At 41.6% G+C, this 27,098-nt stretch overlaps 2 protein-coding genes across 8 annotated transcripts in view; one reads left to right on the forward strand and one right to left on the reverse strand.

Annotated features, from left to right (window-relative positions):
- The window catches only part of PTGER1 (prostaglandin E receptor 1), a 30,933-nt gene extending 18,977 nt beyond the window's left edge, over positions 1–11,956 (forward strand). Inside the window, exon 2 of the mRNA XM_075855384.1 lies at positions 11,379–11,956. Coding sequence (XP_075711499.1) covers positions 11,379–11,624 — 246 coding nt within the window. The 3' untranslated portion in view covers positions 11,625–11,956. The remainder of the gene's footprint in view (positions 1–11,378) is intronic.
- A 2,976-nt stretch (positions 11,957–14,932) lies between these two features.
- Positions 14,933–27,098, reverse strand: part of LOC142750019 (serine/threonine-protein kinase N1-like) — a 117,664-nt gene continuing 105,498 nt past the window's right edge. For all 7 annotated transcript variants that reach the window (XM_075858730.1, XM_075858728.1, XM_075858729.1 and 4 more), the window contains 3 exons: positions 24,608–24,715; positions 15,919–15,999; positions 14,933–15,297 (listed from right to left, as the gene is read on the reverse strand). In XM_075858730.1, the coding sequence (XP_075714845.1) occupies positions 15,094–15,297; positions 15,919–15,999; positions 24,608–24,715 (393 nt within the window). In that variant the 3' untranslated portion in view covers positions 14,933–15,093. The remainder of the gene's footprint in view (positions 15,298–15,918; positions 16,000–24,607; positions 24,716–27,098) is intronic.

Consider the following 27,098-nt stretch of genomic DNA (forward strand, 5'->3'; position numbering starts at 1 on the left):
ACTGCGCCCTTGTAGATAGTGCCACACTGCCCCTGTAGATAATGCCACAGTGTCCCTTAAGATAGTGACACAGGGCCCCCTGTAGATAGTGTTACAGTGTCCATGTGCCCATGTAGATTGTGCCACAGTGCCCATGTAGATGTGCATGCCACAACAAGCAATCACCTGTCCCCGTTCCCACACTGTTTTTCAGTGATGCAGGTCTGGTCTCTTCTGACCAGGCCTGCTCCCGGGGAACAACGTCATCTCGCTGCCTGCATCACAAGAAAAGCGCAGAATGGCGGGGAAGGGAACTGATGATTGCATTGCTTTGCCAGCGCTGCCTATTGTATCTGCGTCCTAAGGACGCGGATACAATTGAACCCAATTGTATGTGAGGGTCTCCCTGAACCAACGATATAGCGGAGGCTGGAGCTGTATCTCCAAAAATAAGCCGGCCCTGGGGGTTTTCGGGCAACTGGAAACTTTCCTTGTGTGCGCTACTACCGGCAGCTCCAAAAATGTGTAGGGGCATGATAGGATATCTTAGCATAATTGCTAGGGACAAAGTACCATCTATTAATGATTTTATAAGTAATCTCCTGGATACACACACAGAAGAAGGCCGACTTCCATTCTCTGTTGAAAATCACTGATCCCAGTTCCCTATTCCATTTATTAACAAAATGAATCTGCATATCAGTCTGATCTTGTTGCAGTAGTCTGTAATATCTAGAAATCTAGTGAGGGGAAGTCTAGTGGGTGTGGGGTTAAAGCTAATTCAAGAGATTATAGATTATGCAAAAATATATTTACAAATATTTTTTAGAGGGTTATATTGAAATATTGAGAGGGGACTAATCTCCATATTACCACCCACTATGGATGATAGATATTTAACACTACTCCCCATCAGAACTTTATCAAAGCTTAACACCTGCGTCATTTTTTTTATGCACCGCTGTCAAAAGACGGCGCGTAAAAAAGACGCCCGCGTCAAAGAAGTGCCTGTCACTTCTTGGGACGTAATTGGAGCCGTTTTCCATTGGCACCATAGAAAAACAGCTCCAATTACGTTCATAATGGACGCAGCGAAAAACGCCGGCAACATGCCATTACGTCTGAAATTCAGGAGCTGTTTTCGCCTGAAAACAGCTCCGTGATTTCAGCCGTAATGGACGCTGCCGTGGGAACATACCCTTAGTGTAAAAGAGGCTCTGTCACCAAATTATAAGTGCCCTATCTCCTACAAAATCTAATCGGCGCTGTAATGTAGATAACAGTGGTTTTTATTCTGAAAAACTATCATTTTTTTAGCAAGTTATGAGCAATTTTTAGCTGTACTCACAGCACAGCGTGATCTCGCAAGATCACGCTGTGCTGTCACATACTCCCACATTAACCTTACCGAAGTGTCTTGAGAGTGAATAGACATCGCCTCCAGCCATTACGCGAAGTCTATTCACACTCCCGATACTTCGGTAATGTTTCTGTGGGACTTAATCACAGCACAGCGTGATCTTGCGATATCACGCTGTGAATGACAGCACTGCATGATCTCGCGAGGTCACGCTGTGCTGTGTGAGTAAGTCTCACAGAAACTTTACCGAAGTGTTGGGAGTGTGAATAGACATCCCATCCTGACTGGAGGTGATGTCTATTCACTCTCAAGACACTTCGGTAAAGTTAATGTGGGAGTAAGTGACATCACAGTGTGATCTCGCGAGATCACGCTGTGCTGCGAGTACAACTGCTGCTGCGAGTGCAACTAAAAATGAATGAAGAGAAGTGTATGATGCTGATTGGTCACTGATTGGTCAGCGTCATACACTTCTCTTCACAACGCCCAGTTGGTAAAAAGGTAAAAAAACGCCCAGTTGTCTATTAAGAAACGAATTAGCATAAATCTAAAATTGTTCATGACTTGCTCAAAAATGATCGTTTTTCAAAATAAAAACCACTGTTATCTACATTACAGCGCCGATCAGATTATGTAGGAGACAGGGCACTTATAATATGGTGACTGAGCCTCTTTAACAGGCCTGAATTTTGGCTGAATTTCAAAATTATTCGGTTATTAATAATGAATTCATAAATGTTTGCCACAATGAATGGTGAATATGTCTTAACAAAACTCCCCAATTTGGCCCAATATATTGCGGTTGATGGTAAACCCAGCTGGTATTCTTCAATTAATCTCCATTCAATTAATCTATTGAATTGGAATAAATTCGTCAGTCTTCCCAATGTCGCAGCCAAATAATACTGTCAGAAATCTGGGAAAGCCAGACCCTGGGTCTCTTTCTATTCCAGATAAAATCTGAGGTTAGTTCATCCAATGTGCTAAAAAATTGTGATGGTATTTTAATAGGGACTGCTTGAAAAATAAATAAAAGTTTTAGTAAAATCAACATTTTAATTAAATTCTCTGTTCCAAACCATAATAATGTATAATGCTTCCATTTTTGAAGATTACAGATTACTACCAATCTGTGTCAAGGATTCCTCATAATTTAGTTTATATATATTAACCTGGTCTAGCGGAAGCTGAACCTCTGATATCTTATATGTTGCTGACACCTAAAACCGTGATATTTCTGAAAAGGTAACTTTTTTTCTGGGGGGCTGGAAATGTTCAAGGCCTTTTTTTCCTGGGGGGCTGGAAATGTTCAAGGCTTCACATTTAGAGATATTTACCTTAGAATAGCTCCTGTCACCAAAGCATTTAAGTTCCTTATAGGCTATGTAGACCTTTGGAAGCATTTTTTTTTTTAAATTTAATGAATGTATTTTGTGTTCTTAAGCAACTTTCAAATTCACTGTTATAAAAAAATTGTTTACTTTATACGATACAGCTTCTATGTATCCTGTATATATAGAAGCTGTATCATTCTCTTTCAGTTAATTCCGTCAGTTCAGCTGAACTGACGGGTCCGCTGAAAGCTGGTCCTGTGTGTCTCTGAATCCAGCTAATATCGATCTAATTTATGTTATGATGTGATCGATCAGAGACACGCAGGAACCCCTCTCAGCTGAGCCGTCAGTTCAGCTGAACTGACGTCAGTTCAGCTGAACTGACGGATTCGGCTGAAACAGAACGATACAGCTTCTATGTATACAGGATACATAGAAGCTGTACTGTAAAAAGTAAAACATTTTATTTCATAAAAGTCCATTTGAAAGTTGCCTAAAAATACAAAATACTTTCATTTAATAGAAAAAGTGCTTCCAACGTACGACATAGCCCTTAAATATATACAGAAATACTGTTGTCCACAGTCTCCAAAATGGTTGCCGGCAACTATCTGTAGTGCACATTTAGAGCAGAAATGGCTGGTCTAAATGCTGTGTAAAGTGAGAAAGCAGGACCAGCTAGGTGCACAAGTACTTTTTTGTTTTATGGGCAAAAATAAGTTTTAATATTTATACAGGGCTCCTAGCCTGAGCCTAGGAGGATTTGCACCCACCACTGAAGCTGTGCGGGCCTGCTGCTTTCCTATTTTCATATATATATATATATATATATATATATATATATATATATATACAGGGCCGCCATCAGGAATTTCAGGGCCCCCTACAGCTACATTTTCTGGGCCCCCCTACCGTGGCACCGCCTGTTAACGGTACTCCGTCCAGCACTATATCATGGTACCCAGGGCCGCCATCAGGGGGGGTATTAGAGGTACTGATGTGAGAGGCCCGGCCAAACCTAATTGAAAGGGGGGCCCGGCAACTGCCGCGACTTGCCTTTGGTAGAAAAAAAAACAGGCCCCCGCAATGGGGCTTGTTTTTTTCACCAAAAGAATGTCGTGAGCTGCGGGCCCCCTTTCAATTAGGTTTGGCCGGGCCTCTCACATAATGGCGGCCCTGATGGCGGCCCTGGGTAGCATGGGGGTCGTCATGGGGGCCGTCAAACACTGCCGCCCGTGCGACCGATCTCGCGCACCCGCAAACTCCCACGCATGCGCACCTGCGACCGCCTGGAACCGCGCACCGAATTTTGAGGCAGATTTTGACCTGCCCACACTATCTTGCCGCGTTTTTTGCCCGCGGCGATTGAGGACAGCAGACAAAAAACGCAGGGAAAATGCATTTTCTGCCTCCCATTGATTTCGATGGCAGGTCAGAGGCGGAACCGCGGCAAGAAAGGACGTGCTGCTTTTTCTTTTTTCCACGACTTACTCCCATTGATTTCAGATTAAATCAATGGGAGGCGGTTTTGGAAGTTGTTTGGTGCTGATTCTGACGCAGTGTCCGAGTCAATATCAAGGCCCAAAAACTCTGTGAACTGGGCCTTATTGTTAGGGCTTATTCAGACGAACGTGTAATACGTCCGTGCAACGCGCCTCGCACGGACCTATGTTACTCTATGGGGCCGTTCAGACTGTCAGTGATTTTCACGCAGCGTGTGTCCGTGTGTCCGCTGCGTAAAACTCACGACATGTCCTATATTTGTGCATTGTTCGCGCATCACGTACCCATTGAAGTCAATGGCTGCGTGAAAATCACGCCCAGCACTTCCGCAGCAGTATAAACTATGAATGAAAACAGAAAAGCACCACGTGCTACAAACATACAAACAGAGTGTCATAATGATGGCGGCTGCGTGAAAATCACCTAGCCACGCATCATACGCTGCTGACACACGGAGCTGTTATGGAGCTTTTGCATGCGCAAAACGCCACGTTTTTTGCGCGCGCAAAAAGCACACGCTTGTGTAAATCCGGCCTTAGGTTAGGAACACACTAGGCATGAACACTGCGGATTTTATGCAACACATTTTATTGTGGAAAATCCGCAGCGTATTACAGTCGCAGCAGAGCGGATGAGATTTAAACAAATGTCATCCACATGGTGCAAAAAAAATGGACCTGCAGTGTGGCTTTTTAAGCCGCAGCGTGTCAATGTATTCTGTGCAATCGCTGCTCCTCTGTTGCGGAAATGCTGCGGTTCTGCCGCAAAAATCACACATGAGAAAAAAAAAAAAGGTACTTTTTTACATTTATAAAAAAGTTTAGACTTGCCCCGGCCGTAGTCCTGGTGACGCGATCCTCTATTCTTAGCGCAGCTCAGCCTCCTGTCATGACGTTTCATACCATGTGACTGTTGCAGCGGTCACATGGTCTACAGCGTCATCCCAGGAGGCGGGGCTACGTTCAGAAGAGAGAGATGCGTCACCTAAACTACGGCCGGGGCAAGTCTAAACTTTTTTTTCCCTGCAGGATTCCCGCAGCGGACACGCCTCACCAAACCTGCGCCACTATTTGGTGAGGTTTTGCTGTCGGAATTCCCTGCGGCTACCGGGGCGGATAAGCTGTGGAGTTTTACTCAGCATATCCGCCTAGTGTGTCCCTTATGATGTCGCTCCTGGAGCTGCTGCCGGTCTCTAAATAGGCAGTTGGTCCAGTAGAATTTGGAATAATTTTTTTTTGTGAACCAGCTTAAAAAAATACAAAACTTTTGTGTTAGGGCCTGTTCACATCACCGTTCGCTTCCGTTCCGGGGTTCCGTCTGAGGTTTCCGCAACCAGCTTTATTGCCTTCATACAGGAAAAGTAGTTTTACAAAAAAATTCAAAAATAATGGCCGTCCAGCCTCTAACTAAATATACAGCTTTCCTAGCTATCAGGATGAGAGGCCTTCTGCCCAGCACCTAACAACACACATATGTTCCTACCAGAACCCCTGACTCCCACAGCCTGGCAATACCGGTCTTCCTCAGACTGGGAGCATTGTGTGAATAGATCACACCTTTCTTAAAGGAGCCTTAAAGAGGCTCTGTCACCAGATTTTGCAGCCCCTATCTGCTATTGCAGCAGATAGGCGCTGCAATGTAGATTACAGTAACGTTTTTATTTTTAAAAAACGAGCATTTTTGGCCAAGTTATGACCATTTTTGTAGTTATGCAAATGAGGCTTGCAAAAGTCCAAGTGGGTGTGTTTAAAAGTAAAAGTCCAAGTGGGCGTGTATTATGTGCGTACATCGGGGCGTTTTTAATACTTTTACTAGCTGGCCGTTCTGATGAGAAGTATCATCCACTTCTCTTCACAACGCCCAGCTTCTGGCAGTGCAGACACAGCGTGTTCTCGAGAGATCACGCTGTGACGTCACTCACAGGTCCTGCATCGTGTCAGACGAGCGAGGACACATCGGCACCAGAGGCTACAGTTGATTCTGCAGCAGCATCAGCGTTTGCAAGTAAGTAGCTACATCGACTTACCTGCTAACGCCGATGCTGCTGCAGAATCAACTGAAGCCTCTGGTGCCGATGTGTCCGACACGATGCAGGACCTGTGAGTGACGTCACAGATCTGCACTGCCAGAAGCTGGGCGTTCTGAAGAGAAGTGGATGATACTTCTCGTCAGAGCGCCCAGCTAGTAAAAGTATTAAAAACGCCCCGATGTACGCACATAATACACGCCCACTTGGACTTTTACTTTTAAACACGCCCACTTGGACTTTTGCAAGCCTCATTTGCATAACTACAAAAATGGTCATAACTTGGCCAAAAATGCTCGTTTTTTAAAAATAAAAACGTTACTGTAATCTACATTGCAGCGCCGATCTGCTGCAATAGCAGATAGGGGCTGCAAAATCTGGTGACAGAGCCTCTTTAGCAGCTGTCAGGTAATGAGACTCCTAAGGCAGCCCAAACCCTGGACTGTACTAAAGACGGAGTGGAACCGCCACTATTCTCTTCCACTCCAGCAACCCAGACCCTTCAATAATTCTGTGCCCAAATCCTGCCCCCTAGTAGCTGCACTGCTACAATATATATATATATATATATATATATATATATATATATATATATATATATATATATATATATATATATACAGTATATATCCCAAAAGTAAATCCAGCAGCACTCCGATGTTCAAAAATGAAGACAAGTGGTTTATTATGCCAACATGGCAGGTACAATGCAACGTTTCCGTCCCACCTTGGGACCTTTTTCAAGCATAGTGATACATGCACATTCAGTGATATATATATAGTGTGTATCCAATTTACATAATCAAACTAATTAACATAATGTGGCTAGCAAAAACAGCTCAATATAACGTGAAAAAGTATTAGAAAGAGTATCCAAATGAAATACATCGATACATGCTGTGAGTTCGTGAACAAGGTTTAAAAACAACATATAACATACATAGATTAGGCAAGAAAAATGATACAATTACAATAATGTTCTGACTACTGGTTTACATACGAAGGATACAGATCGTAATACTTTCTTACGTTTTGAGAGTTGTCATCCTAAAAATATGTTACGATCATTACCCTTGAGCCAAATGATGAGAGTTGAGCGGATTGTGGACGATCCGACTGATTTAGACACATCTTTGGATCTCATGATTTCCAATTTTCCACAAAGGGGGTACCCTAAACGTTTATTGTATGCACATAAAAAGAAAAATAATGAAACCCCTAGGGAATCACTATTGAGTGCGCCTAAATATATTAAAAACAAACGGATACCATTTATATCTACGTACAATGCTTTAGGTGGGAATATCTCAAAAATATTGAATAGACATTGGCCTATAATAAAGAACATTTTGGAATTGTTGCATAAAATTGTTTTATCGAAGATCTAGCAACCTACGGGATAAACTTGTAAAAACTAGAGTGGGTGAGATTCCGCTTAAAGGGAAACAAGCCCTGCTTAAATCTTTAAAACCAGGTAATTTTCCATGCCATAGATGCATTAATTGTAATCTTATGCACAGGGGCAACTCATTTGAACATCCTGTGACACACAAAACGTATAAGATAAAACATCACGTAACCTGTGACACTGACTGGGTTATCTATGTATTATGGTGCCCTTGCCAGTTGTTATATGTGGGTGAAACGACTTGTGATTTTAAAACTAGATTGAATAACCATCGTTATTCAATCAGGAAAAATAAATCTGATTTACCCGTGGCAAAACATTTTACAGAACTCGAACACACGGAAAAGGATCTAAGATTTATGATCCTTGACCACATCCCAATATCCCATAGTGATAGGCATTTACTGTTACATAAATGTGAATTAGGGTATGTTCACACGATGAGAGGCATTTATGTGTGAAAAGACAGACTGTTAACAGCTGCCTCGTTTCACACGTAAATGCTCCTCGCATTTTGCGAGCCGTCTGAGACGCTCGTAAATTTTGAGCTGTGCTTCATTGAGTTCAATGAAGAACAGCTCAAATTACGTGGCAAAGAAATGCCCTGCACTTCTTTGCCGAGGCAGTCCATTTACGCGTCGTCGTTTGACAGCTGTCAAACGACGATGCGTAAATTACTGGTCGTCTGGACAGTACGTCGGCAAACCCATTCAAATGAATGAGCAGATGTTTGCCGACGTATTGTAGCCCTATTTTCAGGCGTAAAACGAGGCATAATACGCCTCGTTTACGTCTGAAAATAGGTTGTGTGAACCCAGCCTTAAAATGGATATTTCTATTAAACTCTTTGCGCCCGAATGGCCTAAATGTCGAATTTAATGTGGCTAGAGCTATTTCATGATGATTTTCCCTTCATCTTATTTGGACTCCTGGCGTTGTTCTCCCATAGTTTACAGTTTTTGTGATACATGTTTATTTGTCGATACAATTTTTAACAATAATTCCTTTTTTTATAGATTATCATGGGACTGCAGGACCACTTCAGACCACACACACTGATATAATGTTAGGAGTATCAGTGTATTTCATACATGTGAATATTATATTATATTGTTCCACGCTTTTATAGACAATTGGCTTATTATGTTTAGTGATCAGCATGTTTGATTATACAGAATGATTATTTAGTGACTTACAACAGGGCTATTATAAAGGTACACTGTTCTTCTTTCTATTTTAATACAAATGTTTTTTGGGTCCGTTACACGAGTTTGGTTTTGTGCATTGGACCGCATACACGATGGTGAGATGCGGTTTTCCTTCACGGACCTGGTTGAGGGTTACCGCTGAACACGTTCTGTGATCAGGGACCTTACTCCCTTGTGTGGACTCTATATATCTCATACCAAAGTTGTAATGAATAAATTAACTGATCAATATTTACAATGATATTGTAGTATCATCGTGTACCTCTTTTATGTGGCTCTGCAAATGTGTCGGTAGATGTTTGGTATTTTTACCTCTGTATGCTGATCATATACATCTAATGCCATGGTGTCTTCATAATCCACTTCCTATAGAAGTTTTTGTTTACCAGCGATCGGTATCATAGGGACAAGAGCGATATGTCACTTCCGGTCCGGACTGATCCGACGCATGCGTATTGAAGTTAGACAGACGTGACCCGGACTGACAGGTCTCATACGTCACATAGCAACGTGATGCATTCCTCTGATTGGCTAGTGGTCGTGCAGTCTCAAACGTTTACCCAGCTGCTGAATATTAGAAATCTATGTAATTGTATCATTTTTCTTGCCTAATCTATGTATGTTATATGTTGTTTTTAAACCTTGTTCACGAGCTCACAGCATGTATCGATGTATTTCATTTGGATACTCTTTCTAATACTTTTTCACGTTATATCGAGCTGTTTTCGCTAGCCACATTATGTTAATGAGTTTGATTGCAACACCGCAGAAGAAATGCTAGCACAGGCTTCCAGTATCCGTAGTTTCAGTTGCTGCACATCTCGTATCTTCACAGCATAGACAATTGCCTTCAGATGACCCCAAAGATAAAAGTCTAAGGGGGTCAGATCGGGAGGCATTTCTTCTGCGGTGTTGCTATCAGTGAGTGGGAGAAGAGGGTTGCATTGACAATCCAACACAATGGGCAGCACTTTGAACACATTTTATAAGTGGTCAGAAACTTGTAAATAACTCATGAAAGAATAAAGTAACGGGAAAACCAAGCACACCATTGTTTTTCTTGTGAAATTCTCGATAAGTTTGATGTGTCACATGACCCTCTTCCCATTGAAAAAACTAAAGTTGGATACAAAATGGCCGACTTAAAAATGGCCACCATGGTCAACACCCAGCTTGAAAAGTTTCCCCCCTCCCATATACTAATGTGCCACAAACAGGAAGTTAATATCACCAACCATTCCCATTTTATTTAGGTGTATCCATATAAATGGCCCACCCTGTATATATATATATATACACATACATATATATATATATATATATATATATATTCATACATATATATATATATATTTATATTCAGAGCTTGACAAATTACTATAGTCTTTATTATTTTTGATATTTGTGTCTAGGCAATGAGAACTTTCATAGATATTAGTAGAAAATAACCCAAATAGTATGGGCTGTGTTGGTTACCTGCTCCTACGATTTGTTCAGCCATGAATAATTGAAGAACCACATTGTGAATACTTGACCTCTTCTCTTGACCTTGACTGTTTTTAATATTATCCTTCCTGGATTCAACCCATTATCTACAACCTCATCTCCTCTTCCACTTGTTTCTGATGTTTATTCTGTCACTTCTCACATATCTCAATTGTCACGTCCCTGTCCTCTTCTACATTCCTTTCTTTTTCTCCTACTTCATGTTGCATGTCTTTCTTTCTTTCTTTTGGTTTTATTCTTCATTCCAGTGTTCTTTACTCTGTTCTCCCTGTCCTGCCTTCCTGTAGTATGGGACTTTCAGCCTTATTTCTATGGTCTGATCTGAGGATCTGGCAACAATAAAACCATGTATTGGTGAGATGAGCACTTCTGATGGATGGACCATGCTGAACACAAGGAAACTTCCCGACATGTCAGAAAATCTCTGTACAAGTAACACAAACATCAGTTTGTTCATAGAAATAGGACAAATGGTGTTTACAGATCAGGGGGTCTGGCGATGAGATGAAATCTGGATAGGTCTTTGTTCCATCACTGTCACACTTTTGTTTTCATATTCTTATGAATATACTTTCAATGCTTTACCTATTTTCCCGGCAAAAACAGAATATTCACTTTATGTCCAAGTTAAGCTCAGCGTCCCAAATAGTGTTACTTTTCTGATATCCCATTTTGCATTGCGGTCTGGGGGCCTAAGGGCAGGCTTGCATCCACATAAATTATGACATCCTAGGTACCGGCACAGAAACGGACATGTTAACCCTGTCCTTTGTTATGAATGCATACTCCTTCTGGTTGATATCACCAGAGCCCCGCAGAAGGAGTATTTATTTATATGTAGGATGAAGCAAATCGGGACAACTCAATTAACAAATAATGGCCAGAGGCGATCAATAAATCTCTTTATTGAGGGACCCAAGGAAAGTAAGGTTTTGCAGAGTGGGAAATCAAGCCTAACCCAAATGAAAAACAGATTTATTTTTGTTATCGGCTTTACCCTACTTTAATACTAAAAGTTCATTCTAATTTTTTTTCCTCTTCCTCCTACTTGCAGGTCTCTGTGGTGATGCTACAGACTGGTGCACCACTCCCTCGTCCAAACTGGTTGCTGTTTACTGTACGCTTAGCTTCATGTAATCAGATCTTGGATCCTTGGGTTTACATTCTACTAAGACGTGCTGTACTACGTCGCCTCTGCAGCATGTTTGTGAGAGTTTCACGTGTGCGAGGAGGCAAACCAATTCGTTGGGATCCAAGGGACTTCCAAAGCTCGGACCACAGTGAAATCAGCCACCTATAGGTTCTAAGCAAGAAAATAATGTAGAGAAAATTCAGGGATTTTGCTGAGAAATCATCTTACGTTGTAGATAACCCCTGTATAAAATTCCCATATGGACCAATATATATATATCTCAATGGACCTTGTATTTGCATGATTGACACAGAAGAATTCAAGATCGTAGACTATGTTGGTCTCTTGCAAACATGTTTATAATAGTCAGACTTTTGACTCAGAAAATATGATTGTACTATTGCCTTACTGGCAAGCATTGAGAAAATCACTGTAGTAACTATACACCCGTACACACAGATGCTGGCAGGTAACAGCTCTGCACGATTCCTTTATACAGATTGGGGCCTCTGTTGATGGAACCTCACAAATGTATACAAGAGACAATCACAGTGGCTGTTTAACCTCACTATGTTCTTTTTTTATTAGTAATAAAAAAGAGGTTCAGTCTCAGTTTACTTGGCTGGTTTATAATAGACCACAAGAAAGACTATCTCCATTGTCTTGCCTTAAGTGTGCAAATATATTGTTGTAAGTGCCACGAAGACTAAGGCCCCATGCACAAGGCCGTGCCTGTAATCACGGCCCGTGAATGCGGGCACGGCCGGCCGCCTCTGACAGCTGCCCGCATTTGCGGGTCGTGCTACCATATAAAGTGTGGGAGCACGGTCCTTGAAAAGCAAAAGATAGGACATGTCCTATCTTTTGTGGAGGATTTCTACGGCCCGGACACCTTCCCGTAAATATACGGAAAGGTGTCCGTGGTCAATAGAAATTAATGGGTCCGTAATTGCAGACTGTAATTACGGTCTGCAATTACAGACAAATTCTATGGTCATGTGCATAGAGCCTAAAGTATCAGTTGATGTTAGAGTTTATGAAATTCAAAAAATTTATAGTATAAAAAAGTTACAGGTTATGTAGTATCTGTAAGACAACCTCAAGAGGTAGACAAAAGGCTTTTTGGAGGATTTTGTGTATGCCCATATAACTGAACTTGAGAATTCTAAAATCTGGGTAGACTGAGTTCTGTCATAGAAGATTTCATGTGTTTAAAGGGCTTTATCCCACAAATAATTTTCATACCACAAGTCCAGAAATGCTTTCCTGCATCCCCCTTGGTACTGCTGCTAATCTGTGCTGCTGGGGAAGGAGCTCTGAGCAGAATTAGGCCTCATGCACAAGAGTAGCCATGTGCACGGCCGTGATTTCCGGGTCGGTTGGCCATGGAGTGACAGCCGCGAGCCGCCCGCAAATCGCGGGCCGTGCACATGGGCGCGGCCATTATTTTCAATGAGCCCGGACCGCAGAACACGGCCGTAATAAGACATGCCCGTTCTTTTTGCGGTGTAGGCTCCTGGGCCATGCACGGACCGTGAAAACCACGGTCGTATGTATGGCCCCATAGGAATGAATGGGGATGCAATTCGCCCGTGGATTTTCGGGGGAATTGCGGGCACAAAAGCACGTTCGTGTGCATGAGGCCTTAGTCTTTTTTTCCCTCTGTCTGCTGAAAACATAGTCCCTTTTTACTTTCCCTGCAAATAGTTAACATGGGATCCAGATTAGTGAAAATATATACTGTGTGACATCCACAGTTTGCACTCCCTTAGAAATCCAATTAAAATACAATACAATTTTGAAGGCCCAGAAGGCATGTGCAAGGTTCATATCTGCTATCAGGATCCAAAGCTTTACAGTCCTAACAAACTGAGAAGAGGGAGTCTCCTTGGCTATACTGCCATTCTACTGCAGAGGCTCTGCTCCTTTCCTGACAAGCAGGGCAGAAAGCTATTTTTATTGGCTGCTCTGCAGTGAACAGAGCATCACTATACAGAGACCTGGTTGTGGGGAGAATGACTGAGCATGCATGTCCACCAGCACTCAGCTCATAAGGTGGACGTGCACATTACTATACACTTTGAACGCCAGGTGGCACCATCCATAAATATCATAACTCTTTACTGGATTTTTTTTTTTTTACAGAATTTAAATGGCAAATATTTTTCATCTTATATGATGTATACAATAAATCTGATATTTAATGGTGGGACAAGCCCTTTTATCTCTTATGTGTTTGTAGTTATGTTGTAAACATCCTATATAACGACACAGTATTAAACTCGCCCTGCAGGGTCTATGTCATTAAGAGTAATTGCTCCATTTGAACTGTACAGAATAAACAGTAGCTTCAGTTGTTTCACCAGCTGCTGGTTTCAAGAACTATATGAGCTAATTTAAGATCTTAAAGAATTTCCTTTGGCAGATCAAGGATATCCAGATGCTGTTACTACTAGCCATTCACGTCAGTTCATGAAGGATTTTGATGTAATGTTAGCCATTAATGGTGCATTCACATGGCCATATTTCTAATCCGTGTGGAGTCTGAATTAGGTCTTGCAAAAAATGGGAGAGGATTTCATTACATGAAGGCAGGAAAACCCAAAAACTTTAAAAAAAGAACCACTTTTCTGCCTTCCCTGATTAGATCCGCTCACATTTTTGGCAAGAATTATACAAATATCACAGGATCATAAATATGGCTGTGTCATTGGATCTTATGAGTGAGGAGAAGTAGATTGAACTATTCAAAGGCACTGATGTTACGGTTGTATTCATTCATAGACATATGAGGATCCAGAAACTGATAATAAATGTTTTTGTTAGTTTTTGTTCTCATGGTGAATAAAAAGAAAAAGTTAAATTTACGATAGGTCTACCTTCTTATGGAGAATATTAAAAGAGTTACCGGAGTCACATGTATTGGAGCTAAATTCACTTCTAAGGATTTGCAAAGTTAGCTATATGTGGTGAGAAACACTGGCCTAAATGATGGTTACTAATGAAATAACAATCCTTTTGAGCTAATCTTTTCCTAGATAAGATGGGTTAATAATGGCAAAGTATGTACCGGTACATCCAATAACATGATCTCAATCTTCCTCTTCCATTATTTCATTACTCTTATTTCCTATCTACAGAACTCATGCAGTATTTTTGAAAAAGGCGCCATGTAACCATAGACATAGACAACACTGCATGTTTTTATTGCATTGCTTATGGTATTGCAAGACCTGGCCTTGCAACTATATCAAGTGAAAACTCTCTGAAAATACCATCCAAAATTACAGTAAAAATTGGTCTTCTAGAGTGGTGGTCCTCTTGAAGATGAGGCCAATAAACATAGGGTATAAGGGAATATTAAATCCGTCACAAAGATCTGGTCTAGATCAGGGGTGGTCTCCCGAAAAAAGGTTCTTTAGGGGAGATTCACCTACAGGTTTTGTGCATTGTGTCTCACATCACACCACTCACCGCATAGTTAATAAAGATCTTTATTTACAACAACTGTCTGTGGTAGAGAGAGAAAGGCAATGGAGATGAGGCAGGTAAAAAAGTATTTTTAAGAATTAAAAACTAAAACAATACTGCAAGGATAAAAGAAAATAGAAAATCTCTAGCAATGGATGTTCTTCTCTCAGGCACCGTCCCTCACGTAGTCAAAGCCCTGAAACAGACTCTGTTCTTGGGGGTTCAGTATTCGAGGCTCCCTTGGAGGTGTCAGCTCTGGTCCTTCACATGTGAATTCAGGGTCGAAGTTGCTAATGTCATGTGGTCCTTTGACAGATGGAGTAAATGGAGGGGGCAGCCGGCGAGCAAGTAGAGCCTCAAAATTCAATTCCTAGGACAGAAAATGAGTAAAATTTTCATTTTATTGGTGTTTGAACATTGGTTAAAAAGCCACATCTGGTCCACAAATGATGTATCTGAAGAGGACCCTGTTAAATGATTACTAACTTATCAATGCCAGATATATTATAAACCATTTATATGCACCATTTGCACTAACTCTGTCAAGTGCGATATCAACAAGAACATCAGATGTCATACTACAGATACAAAGACCAACATTTATCGAAAATGGCGTCACTTTAGCCAATGACTAAGTTAAAGCTAGACTATTTCATTGACCTACGTTGCGACAAATTTATGACAGCATTTGTCCCCTTTGATAAATCTGTCACCATATACGTCACTGCTGTGACCTTTCACACCGGCTAACATTACTCCACTTTTTCTATGCCAGGGTCTGTGTGGAGTAAAGATGCGACTTTGCGATTTCATAAATGTGTCTAAATCCTGGTCAAGAAGTAAGTCAGGTCTACTTTTGACTTTGCTTTTACAAACTGCCGTTGAAAGCACAAATGGCTCTAAATTCTGGAGCAAATGGCGAATAAATATGTCGCCCAGCAAATAAGACACCATGTAGGTATAATGTATATATTATTGTTCCATCACTTACCTTAAAGAATGGCTGTTTTTTTACATCTTCCGCATCACGCTCTCCCGACCCCAGACGCCTCTCTGGGTTTCTGCGGAGAAGCTGTGCACAGGCACATGAAGAAAGAGAAACAATGGCATGTTAGTAGCGTCTCCCAGTCAGAGCGGAGATGAAAAGCATTAATACAATAATAACGTTGCATTATTACTGTAATGAAGAGGCAGAGCAAATAAGTCGATTGGGACTGAGATTATTATAATGCTTTATTTATAATGAGGCAACAAAGTGACCAGCAAGATATCTGTTATTTGTATATTTAATAATGGAATACGTTCATTATGATAAGTTCTGGAGATAATGGGGATAACGCTTAAAGGGAACGTCCATCAGGTGCATATATAAGTCCAGTCCGTGTGTTTCTCAAGTGTGAATCGATTACTTGGGTCACAAGGTATTCTACCTTAAAGAGGACCTGTCAATCTTTCCTGACATGTCTGTTTTAATAAATATTTGTATTCCCCAGAAAATAACTCTGGAGCATCTTTTCTTACATCTCTGCATTGTGCCATTCTTGTTATTCCTCCTGGAAATGTATGAATAAATTGATAACGGGGTGTTACCTTTTCCCTACCAGTAGGGCATGTCCCTACACACTCTGCCACCATCCAATCAGTGCTGACAGTGAGTGTCAAACTATATTGACAAGGCGAATGGTAACACCCAATTGTCAATTTATACAAACATTTCCAGGAAGAAAGCAGAGGAACAGTACAATGCAGAGTTCTAAGAAAAGATGCTCCAGAATTGTTATTTCATGGGGAATACAAGTATTTACTAAAAACAGACCTGTCAGGAGAGGTGACAGCTCCTCTTTAACCCCTTCCCGACATCCGCAGTATATATACGGCGCTGTCGGGAGGTGCTTCCCGCAAAGCGCCGTATATGTACGGCGCAGTGATGGTGCGGGCTCAGAAGCAGAGCCGGCACCATCACCGCGGGGTGACAGCTGTATTATACAGCTGGCACCCTCCTGTAACTGCCAGGACCGGAGCTATTCTCCGATCCGGCAGATTAACCCCTCAGATGCTGCGATCGGCAACCCAGTGATGCAATCGCTGGGTTGCTGTGGCAATCGGACGCCAGAAAATGGCGTCCGAGTCAGCCTGGTACGGGAGCCGATGAGGACCCGCCTGCGGCGTGTCCTCATAGGCTTGCTGTCAGTGAATAACTGACAGCGCTAATACACTGCACTACGTATGTAGTGCAGTGTATTAGAGTAGCGATCGGGGCATCAGGCCCTCATGTCCCCAAGTGGGACAAGTAAAAAAAGTAAAAAAAAGTTAAGAAAAATGTGGTAAAACAATAAAAACACACAAGTTTCAAATAAAAATAAAGCTAAACTGACTTTTTTCCCATAGTAAGGCCTCATGCACACGACCGTAAAAACTCCCGTTATTACGGGTCGTAATCACGACCCGTAATAACGGGCTCATAGACTTCTATTGGCGACGGGTGCCTTCCCGTTTTCTCACGGGAAGGTGCCCGTGCCGTTGAAAAAGATAGAACATGTCCTATTTCAGGCCGTAATAACGGCACGGACAGTCCATAGAAGTCTATGGAGCTCTCGTAATGACGGGTGGCTACATGTGTGCACCCGTCATTACGGCAGCGTTGCTAAGCGACGTCAGTAAATAGTCACTGTCCAGGGAGCTGAAAGAGTTAACTGATCGGCAGTAACTCTTTCAGCACCTGGACAGTGACTACCGATCAGTATAAACCTGTAAAAAATAACAATAAAAGACGTTCATACTTACCGAGAACTTCCTGCTTCCTCCAGTCCGGTCTCCCGCCCGTTGCCTTGGTGACGCGTCCCTCTCGACATCCGGCCCGACGTCCTGGATGACGTTTCAGGCCATGTGACCGCTGCAGCCAATCACAGGTCAATCACAGGCTGCAGCGGTCACATGGACTGCCGCGTCATCCAGGGATGTCGGGCTGGATGTGAAGAGAGGGACGCGTCACCAAGACAACGGCCGGGTAAGTATGAATTTCTTTAACTTTTATTACAGAAAGGGCTGTCCCTTCTCTCTATCCTGCACTGATAGAGAGAAGGGGCTGCCGATTAGTGCAGTGCTATTTTGCCGCCAAAAACGTGCCCGTAAATACGGGTGGAATACAGGTGACACCGGACCCATATTTACGGGCACGGGTTCGTAAATACTGGTGCAAAACGGGTCGAATACGTGTGACACTGGACCCATATTTATGCCAGTATTTACGGGTGGGAAAAAATACGGTCGTGTGCATGAGGCCTAAGTCTTTTATTATGGGAAAACCCGTAAAAATCAAAAAAACTATACATAATTGGTATCGCCGCGTCCGTAACGACCCAAACTACAAAACTATTATGTAATTTATCCCGCACGGTGAACGTGGTAAAAAAAACACATGAAAAACAGCGCCAGAATCTTTGTTTTTAGGTCACATCTCCTTCCAAAAAATGCTATAAAAAGTGATCAAAAAGTCACATTTACTCCAAAATAGTACTAATAAAAACGACAATCCGTCCCGCAAAAAATAATCCCTGACACTGTTTCGTGCACGCAAAAAGAAAAAAGTTATGGGTCTTACAATATGGCGACACAGAAAACAAATGATTTTATAAAAAAAGTGATTTTATTGTGCAAAAGCCGCAATACATAAAAAAACTATACATAATTGGTATCGCCGCGTACGTAACGACCCAAACTACAAAACAATTATGTAATTTATCCCGCACAGTGAACGCCGTAAAAAAAAAGCATGAAAAACAACGCCAGAATCTTTGTTTTTAGGTCACATCTCCTTCCAAAAAATGCTATAAAAAGTGATCAAAAAGTCACATTTACTCCAAAATAGTACTAATAAAAAATGACAATCCGTGCCGCAAAAGATAATCCCTGACACCGCTTTGTGCACGCAAAAATAATAAAGTTATGCGTCTTAGAATGTCGACACAGAAAACAAATGATTTTATAAAAAAAGTGATTTTATTGTGCAAAAGCCGCAATACATAAAAAAAACTATATAAATTTGGTATCGCCGTAATCGTATCGACCCGCAGAATAAAGCTAACATGTAATTTAGGGCGCACTGTGGATGCTGATAAAAAAACCAATAAAAAACTATTCCAGAATTGCTTGTTTTCGGTAATTTCCTTTACCAAAAAATGAAATAAAAAGTGATCAAAAAGTCGTATGTGTTCCAAAATGGTACCAATAAAATCTACAGCCCGTCTCGCAAAAAACAAGCCCGCACACCGCTCAATCAACGGAAAAACAAAAAAGTTACGGCACTAGTAATGCGGTGATGAAAAAACATCTCAATGCGCAGGCCGGAGGGGAACATTCCTTCAGTTTCAGGGCCCTAGTATTTAGGAACTAGGAAAGGGAATGGACATAGCACATCCGCTGGAAGCGAGGGCGCCCGTATTATACCAGCGCAAAACTTTCCCAGTAATATTTCCCAAACTATGAACGAGAAAAAGTCCCCAAAAGGTGCAGAGTGTTACAAAAGGGGATAAGAAAGAAAACCGTTTATCAGTGTGACACCGGCCTGTGCATAACGGATTGCTTCACATCGTAACACACGTCTATGGATAATTGTATTATTTACCCCATTAGTATACCCTCTTATTATGCCCTGATGTGCTCCGCACAGATTACATATACCCTGATGTGCTCCGCACAGATTACATATGCCCTGATGTACTCCGCACATATTACATATACCCTGATGTACTCCGCACAGATTACATATACCCGATATACTCCGCACAGATTACATATGCCACCACATTATAAACGGAAATACCAGCAAAACCCCAAACAGAACTGTTACCAAGCAAAATCCATGCTCAAAATGGCGGTCTTTCCCTTCTTAGCCCTACAGTGTGCCCAAACAGCAATTTATGGCGACAAGTAAGGCATTACCATACCCGGGAGAACCTGCTTAACAATTTATGGGGTAAGATTTTCTAGGGGCACAACATCTTGTGCGGTGAATGGGCAGATCAGTGGAGAAATTGCAATTTTCACTTTACACAATCCACTGCGTATTCATTTCTGAAAAACACCTGTGGAGTCTAAATTCTCACTACACCCCTTGATAAATGCCTTTAGGGATGTAGTTTCTAAAACGGGGTCACTTTTGTTTGGTACATCAGGGGTTTTGCAAATGCAACATGGCGTCCGCGAACCATTCCAGAAAAATCTACGCTCCAAAAGATAAATACCGCTCCTTTTCTTCTGAATGCTCCCATATATGTAAACAGCTAATTATAACCACATATGGGGTGTTACCGTACTCGGGAGAAATAACTTTACAAATGTTGGGGTGCTTTTTCTTCTCTATTCCTTGTAAAAATGAAAAATGTGTATCTAAAACGACATCTTGTTGGAAAAAAAAATTATTTTTCATTTTCATGGCTTAATTCTAATTAATTCAGCAAAAAACCTTTGGGATCAAAATTTTCACTATACCCCTAGATGATTCCTCAGGGGGTGCAGTTTCCAAAATGGAGTCACTTTTGGGGTGTTCCCACTGTACTAGTACTACAGGGGCTCAGCAAATATGACATGACACCCAGAAACCATTCCAAAATCCAAATGGTGCTCCTTCCATTCTGAGCCCTACCGTGTGTCCAAACAGATGTTTGTGACCACATGTGGGGTATTGTTTTACTCGGGAGAAGTTGCTTTACAAATGTTGCGGTGCTTTTTCTCCTTCAGTCTTTGTGGAAATGAAAAAAAAATACCTAAACCTACATTTTCTTTGAAAAAATGTACATTTTCATTTTTACGGCCTACTTACAATAAGTTCTGTAAAACACCTGTGGGGTCAAACTGCTCACTGTACCCCTAGATAATTTCCTCATGGGGTGTAGTTTCCAAAATGGGGTCACTTGTTGGGGGTTTCCACTGTTTTGTCCCCTCAGGAGCTTTGCAAATGCGACATGGCCTCCGCAAACCATTCCTGCTAAATTTGAGTTCCAAAAGCCAAATAGCGCTCTTTCCCTTCTAAGCCCTGCCGTGTGTCCAAACAGCCGTTTATTACCACATGTGGGGTATTGTTTTACTCGGGAGAAATTTCTTTACAAATTTTATGGTGCTTTTTCTCCTTTAGTCCTTGTGGAAATGAAAAAAAATTAGCTAAACCAACATTTTATTTGAAAAAATGTAGATTTTCATTTTCACAGCCTACTTGCAAAAATTTCTGCAAAAAACCTGTGGGGTCAAAATGCTCACTATACCCCTAGATAATTTCCTCAAGGGGTATAGTTTCCAAAATGGGGTCACTTGTTGGGGGTTTCCACTGTTTTGTCACCTCAGGGGCTTTGCAAATGTGACATGGCCTCCGCAAACCATTCCTGCTAAATTTGAGCTCCAAGAGCCAAATTGCGCTCTTTCCCTTCTAAGCCCTGCCGTGTGTCCAAACAACCGTTTATTACCACATGTGGGGTATTGTTTTACTCGGGAGAAATTGCTCTACAAATGTTGTGGTGCTTTTTCTACTTTAGTTCTTTTGGAAATGAAAAAAAATTAGCTAAACCTACATTTTATTTGAAAAAATGTAGATTTTCATTTTCATGACCTAGTTCCAAAAATTTTTGCAAAAAAACTGGCCGGTCAAAATGCTTGCTACACCCCTAGATAAATTCCTCGAGGGGTATAGTTTCCAAAATGGGGTCACTTGTTGGGGGTTTCCACTGTTTTGTCCCCTAGGGGGCTTTGCAAATGCGACATGGCCTCCGCAAACCATTCCTGCTAAATTTGAGCTCCAAGAGCCAAATGGCGCTCTTTCCATTCTAAGCCCTGCCGTGTGTCCAAACAACCGTTTATTACCACATATGGGGTATTGTTTTACTCGGGAGAAATTGCTCTACAAATGTTGTGGTGCGTTTTCTACTTTAGTTCTTTTGGAAATGAAAAAAAATTAGCTAAACCTACATTTTATTTGAAAAAATGTAGATTTTCATTTTCATGGCCTAGTTCCAAAAATTTTGCAAAAAAACTGGCCAGTCAAAATGCTTGCTACACCCCTAGATAAATTCCTCGAGGGGTGTAGTTTCCCAAATGGGGTCACTTTTGGGGGGTTTCCACTGTTTTAGTTCCACTAGACCTGTTCAAAGCTGACATGGTGCCTAAAATATATTCTAATAAAAAGGAGGCCCAAAATCCACCAGGTGCTCCTTTGCTTCTGAGGCCGGTGCTTCAGTCCAGTAGCGCACTAAGGCCACATGTGGGATATTTCCTAAAACTGCAGAACCTGGGCAATAAATATTGAGTTGCATTTCTTGGGTAAAACATTCTGTGGTACAAAAAAAATGGATTCAAAATGAATTTCTGGAAAAAAATAATGAACTTTGTAAATTTCCCCTCTACTTTGCCTTACTTCCTGCGCAATGTCTAAAGGGTTAAGAAACTTTCTAAATGCTGTTTTGAATACTTTGAGGGGTGCAGTTTTTAAAATGGGGTGACTTATTGGGGGTTTCTAATATCTAAGGACCTCAAAGCCACCTCAGAACTGAACTGGCCCCTGTAAAAATAGCATTTTGAAATTTTCTTGAAAATGTGAGAAATTGCTGCTAAAGTTCTAAGCCTTGTAACGTCCTAGAAAAATAAAATGATGTTCAAAAAACGATGCCAATCTAAAGTAGACGTATGGGGGATGTTCGTTAGCAACATTTTTGTGTGGTATAACTGCCTGTCTTACAAGCAGATACATTTAAATTGAGAAAAATGCTAATTTTTGAAATTTTTCGCTAAATTTAGGTGTTTTTCACAATTAAATACTGAATGTATCGGGCAAATTTTGCCAGTAACATAAAGTCCAATGTGTCACGAGAAAACAATCGCAGAATCGCTTGGATAGGTAAAAGCATTCCGGAGTTATTACCACATAAAGTGAAACATGTCAGATTTGAAAAATGAGGCTCTGTCAGGAAGGTCAAAAGCGGCCAAAGAGGGAAGGGGTTAATGTTAATACCACTTTCCTCCTGTGCACAATGACTGCTTCCAATGCTGGGAGCGGTCAGCGTTATCATCGAGGACACTATGGACATCCTCAGAGTTGTAGAGCTAGGCTTTCCTTCACTTGGGGCAAAGATTGTTTGGCGCCCCCTATCACAAACCTTAGGGTACAACCCCAAATGGCAGACACTAGGCAGCCAAGATGCTGCTGTGATGAAGCCAAAAAAGTAATCATGTGGGTTTACAAAAAAATAAACTTAAATTAATTCTTAATGGTTTAGCGGTTAAAAAAAATAATTTTTACCTGCGAAATCGTGAGGGAAGCCGCTGCATAACACCCATTACTACAATGCAGCCCAATTAATAACCCAATACGGAAATCAATCCCAGCCCCCATACATTGCTAAATTAATACCGCCAAACCGTGTACAGTCAATACACCATTATAATGGTTGGTAAATGACACTATACTATGCTCAGTTGATGTCACCAGTGATCAGTTAATGTCACCAGTGCCCACCTCATGCTGCCACTCACCAATAAATGCTTGAATGTGATTTTTAATTAATGCCCTCAAAAATGTCTCAATTAACTGGGCCATAAATTGCCCCAAAAATGCCCCATTAAAGTAAAACTAGCATATCTATATACTTAAATTCACATGCACACATCCATATACACTTAAATATACAGTACATGCACACATACATTAAAAAATGCATAGACCTAGATATACACAAATACAATCACATACTGTACATGTACCGCGAGGAGGGATCTTCTGGATGCTGGTCCTGGCCTCTCTGCGTTCCTGGCTTCTTATTCTCATTCATAACATAACAGTCAAGGATCTCAGGGATCTTCATACGCTGGCGGCCCCCTGCTTAATTCACACCAAAACCGCAGATAAACGCAGGTAATTCCACAGTTAAAATCCGCATTTAATACTGAGTTTTTTCAAATGTGGTTTTAGGTGCGGATTTTACATTTTGATGCGGAAATAGGTGTTTTTATGCTGTGGATTTTGGTGAGTTTTTTTTATAAACTTGACAAATACAATTTTGAGGCGGAAACGCAAGTTAAATTGACATGCTGCAGGTCAATTTATGCACAAAAAAAAATCTGCAACGTGTAGATAAGATTACTTGAAATCTCATTTACTTTACTAGTACTGTATTATGCTGCGGATTTGCCGCAGGAAAATCCATGTGAAAAATCTGCACATAATACACATCATATTACGTGCAGATTTCATTCACACTAAGAGGCCGCTAAGCATATGAAGATCCCTGCTCCTTGCCTGTTGTGTTATGAATGAGGATAAGAAGCCAAGGGGCCTTAGTATTTTGTCCGCTGCTGCAGCATTTGGCTGTTTTCTTAAACTTACAATGGATGAAGCACAGTTTGGCTGGGATGGCGCCCGGGCACATCCCCCCCTCACATCCTCATAACGGATCACATTGTCGGTTTATTATTCTTTTTTATTAGGTAGCTAGGATGGGGACACTGATGTGGGTCATACATTTTGATACACACAATATCCCCATGACAGTATGACATATGACAGTGCTGCCTGGCGTATGTTTGGAAATAATTTTAGCAGGTTTTAGACGTACAATGTTCAATCCTAATCAGATGGCTGAACATATAAATACGACTGTTACTCCTGCATCCAGATATTGTACAAACATTGCTCTTACCCTCCTCATGATTGCAATGGCTTCAGCTGAGAGGAATCGTGGATATCGGACTTCATCATTAACAATACTGTCGAATACCTCCTCCTCCTCATCTCCTGGGAATGGGGACTGTGACAGAAAAGGAGGTGGTTAATAATGACGATGCAAAATACAGAGATAAACTGTGGAAAAAATGTACGCAGATTCTCCCCCAAAGTGACAAACATAAACTTATAACACAGGGACATCTTTCCATCTGTGATGTGACAACAATGGCAATGTCGAGTGGACCTACCAGTACAATCTTCCCCTTCTTAACCCAGGCATTTTTTTAATGTGTTCGAGGTTTACAGTTTCTTAACAATGTAAATGAATTATAGTCTAGACCACTAAGGACTCTCCTATATGAGCCAGACCCGCTAGAAAGAGCAGCTCCTGCTCTGGTGGACGCGACATGACCATGGTGGCTCATTTCAGAATGATTTCACATTAGAATGATCACAGTGTTAGAAAAGCAGGACCACAACTGATCATAAGGATGGCTTTATACACCATGTTCCAAATTATTATGCACATTGGATTTAAGTGTCATAAACATTTAATTATTAGTTTTTCAATTAAACTCATGGATGGTATTGTGTCTTAGGGCTCTTTGGATCATTGTAATCAATCTCAGACACGTGGGATAATTAGTTTGCCCGGTGTGCCCAATCAAAGGAAAACTACTTAAAGAGGCTCTGTCACCAGATTTTGCAACCCCTATCTGCTATTGCAGCAGATAGGCGCTGCAATGTAGAGAACAGTAACGTTTTTATTTTTAAAAAACGAGCATTTTTGGCCAAGTTATGACCATTTTTGTATTTATGCAAATGAGGCTTGCAAAAGTACAACTGGGCGTGTTTAAAAGTAAAAGTACAACTGGGCGTGTATTATGTGCGTACATCGGGCGTTTTTACTTCTTTTACTAGCTGGGCGTTCTGACGAGAAGTATCATCCACTTCTCTTCAGAACGCCCAGCTTCTGGTAGATCACGCTGTGACGTCACTTCCCCAGGTCCTGCATCGTGTCAGACGAGCGAGGACACATCGGCACCAAAGGCTACAGTTGATTCTGCAGCAGCATCAGCGTTTGCAGGTAAGTAGCTACATCGACTTACCTGCAAACGCCGATGCTGATGCAGAATCAACTGTAGCCTCTGGTGCCGATGTGTCCTCGCTCGTCTGACACGATGCAGGACCTGGGCGTTCTGAAGAGAAGTGGATGATACTTCTCGTCAAAACGCCCAGCTAGTAAAAGAAGTAAAAACGCCCCGATGTACGCACATAATACACGCCCAGTTGTACTTTTACTTTTAAACACGCCCAGTTGTACTTTTGCAAGTCTCATTTGCATAAATACAAAAATGGTCATAACTTGGCCAAAAATGCTCGTTTTTTAAAAATAAAAACGTTACTGTAATCTACATTGCAGCGCCTATCTGCTGCAATAGCAGATAGGGGTTGCAAAATCTGGTGACAGAGCCTCTTTAAGAAGGACGTTCCACATTATTAAGCAGGCCACAGGTTTCAAGCAATATGGGAAAGAAAAAGGATCTCTCTGCTGCCGAAAAGCGTGAAATAGTGCAATACCTTGGACAAGGTATGAAAACATTGGATATTTCAAGAAAACTTAGGCGTGATCACCGTACCGTGAAAAGATTTGTGGCTGATTAAGAGCACAGACAGGTTAGTTCAGATAAAGGCATAATAAGGAAGGTTTCTGCCAGACAAATTAATAGGATTAGGAGAGCAGCTGCTAAAATGCCATTGCAAAGCAGCAAACAGGTATTTGAAGCCGCTGGTGCCTCTGGAGTCCCGCGAACCTCAAGGTGTAGGATCCTCCAGAGTGTGCAAGTGTGCATAAAGCTATTATTCGGCCACCCCTAAACAATGCTCACAAGCAGAAACGGTTGCAGTGGGCTCAGAAATACATGAAGACTAATTTTCAAACCGTGTTGTTTACTGATGATTGCCGTGCAACCCTGGATGTCCAGATGGATGGAGTAGTGGATGATTGGTGAATGGCCACCATGTCCCAACAAGGCTGCGACGTCAGCAAGGGGGTGGTGGAGTCATGTTTTGGGCTGGAATCATGGGGAGAGAGGTGGTAGGCCCCTTTAGGGTCCCTGACGGTGTGAAAATTACCTCTGCAAAGTACGTAGAGTTTATGACTGACCACTTTCTTCCGTGGTACAAAAAGAAGAACCGTGCCTTCCGTAGGAAAGTTATCTTCATGCATGACAATGCACCATCTCATGATGCAAATAATACCTCTGTCATTGGCTGCTATGGGCATAAAAGGAGAGAAACTCATGGTGTGGCCCCCATGTTCCCCTGACCTCAACCCTATTCAGAACCTTTGGAGCATCCTCAAGCAAAATATCTATGAGGGTGGGAGGCAGTTCACATCAAAACAGAAGCTCTGGGAGGCTATTCTTAAATCCTGCAAAGATATTCAAGCAGAAACTGTCCAA

This window comes from Rhinoderma darwinii, chromosome 3 (assembly GCF_050947455.1).
Source record: "Rhinoderma darwinii isolate aRhiDar2 chromosome 3, aRhiDar2.hap1, whole genome shotgun sequence".
In the NCBI taxonomy this organism is placed as follows: domain Eukaryota; kingdom Metazoa; phylum Chordata; class Amphibia; order Anura; family Rhinodermatidae; genus Rhinoderma; species Rhinoderma darwinii.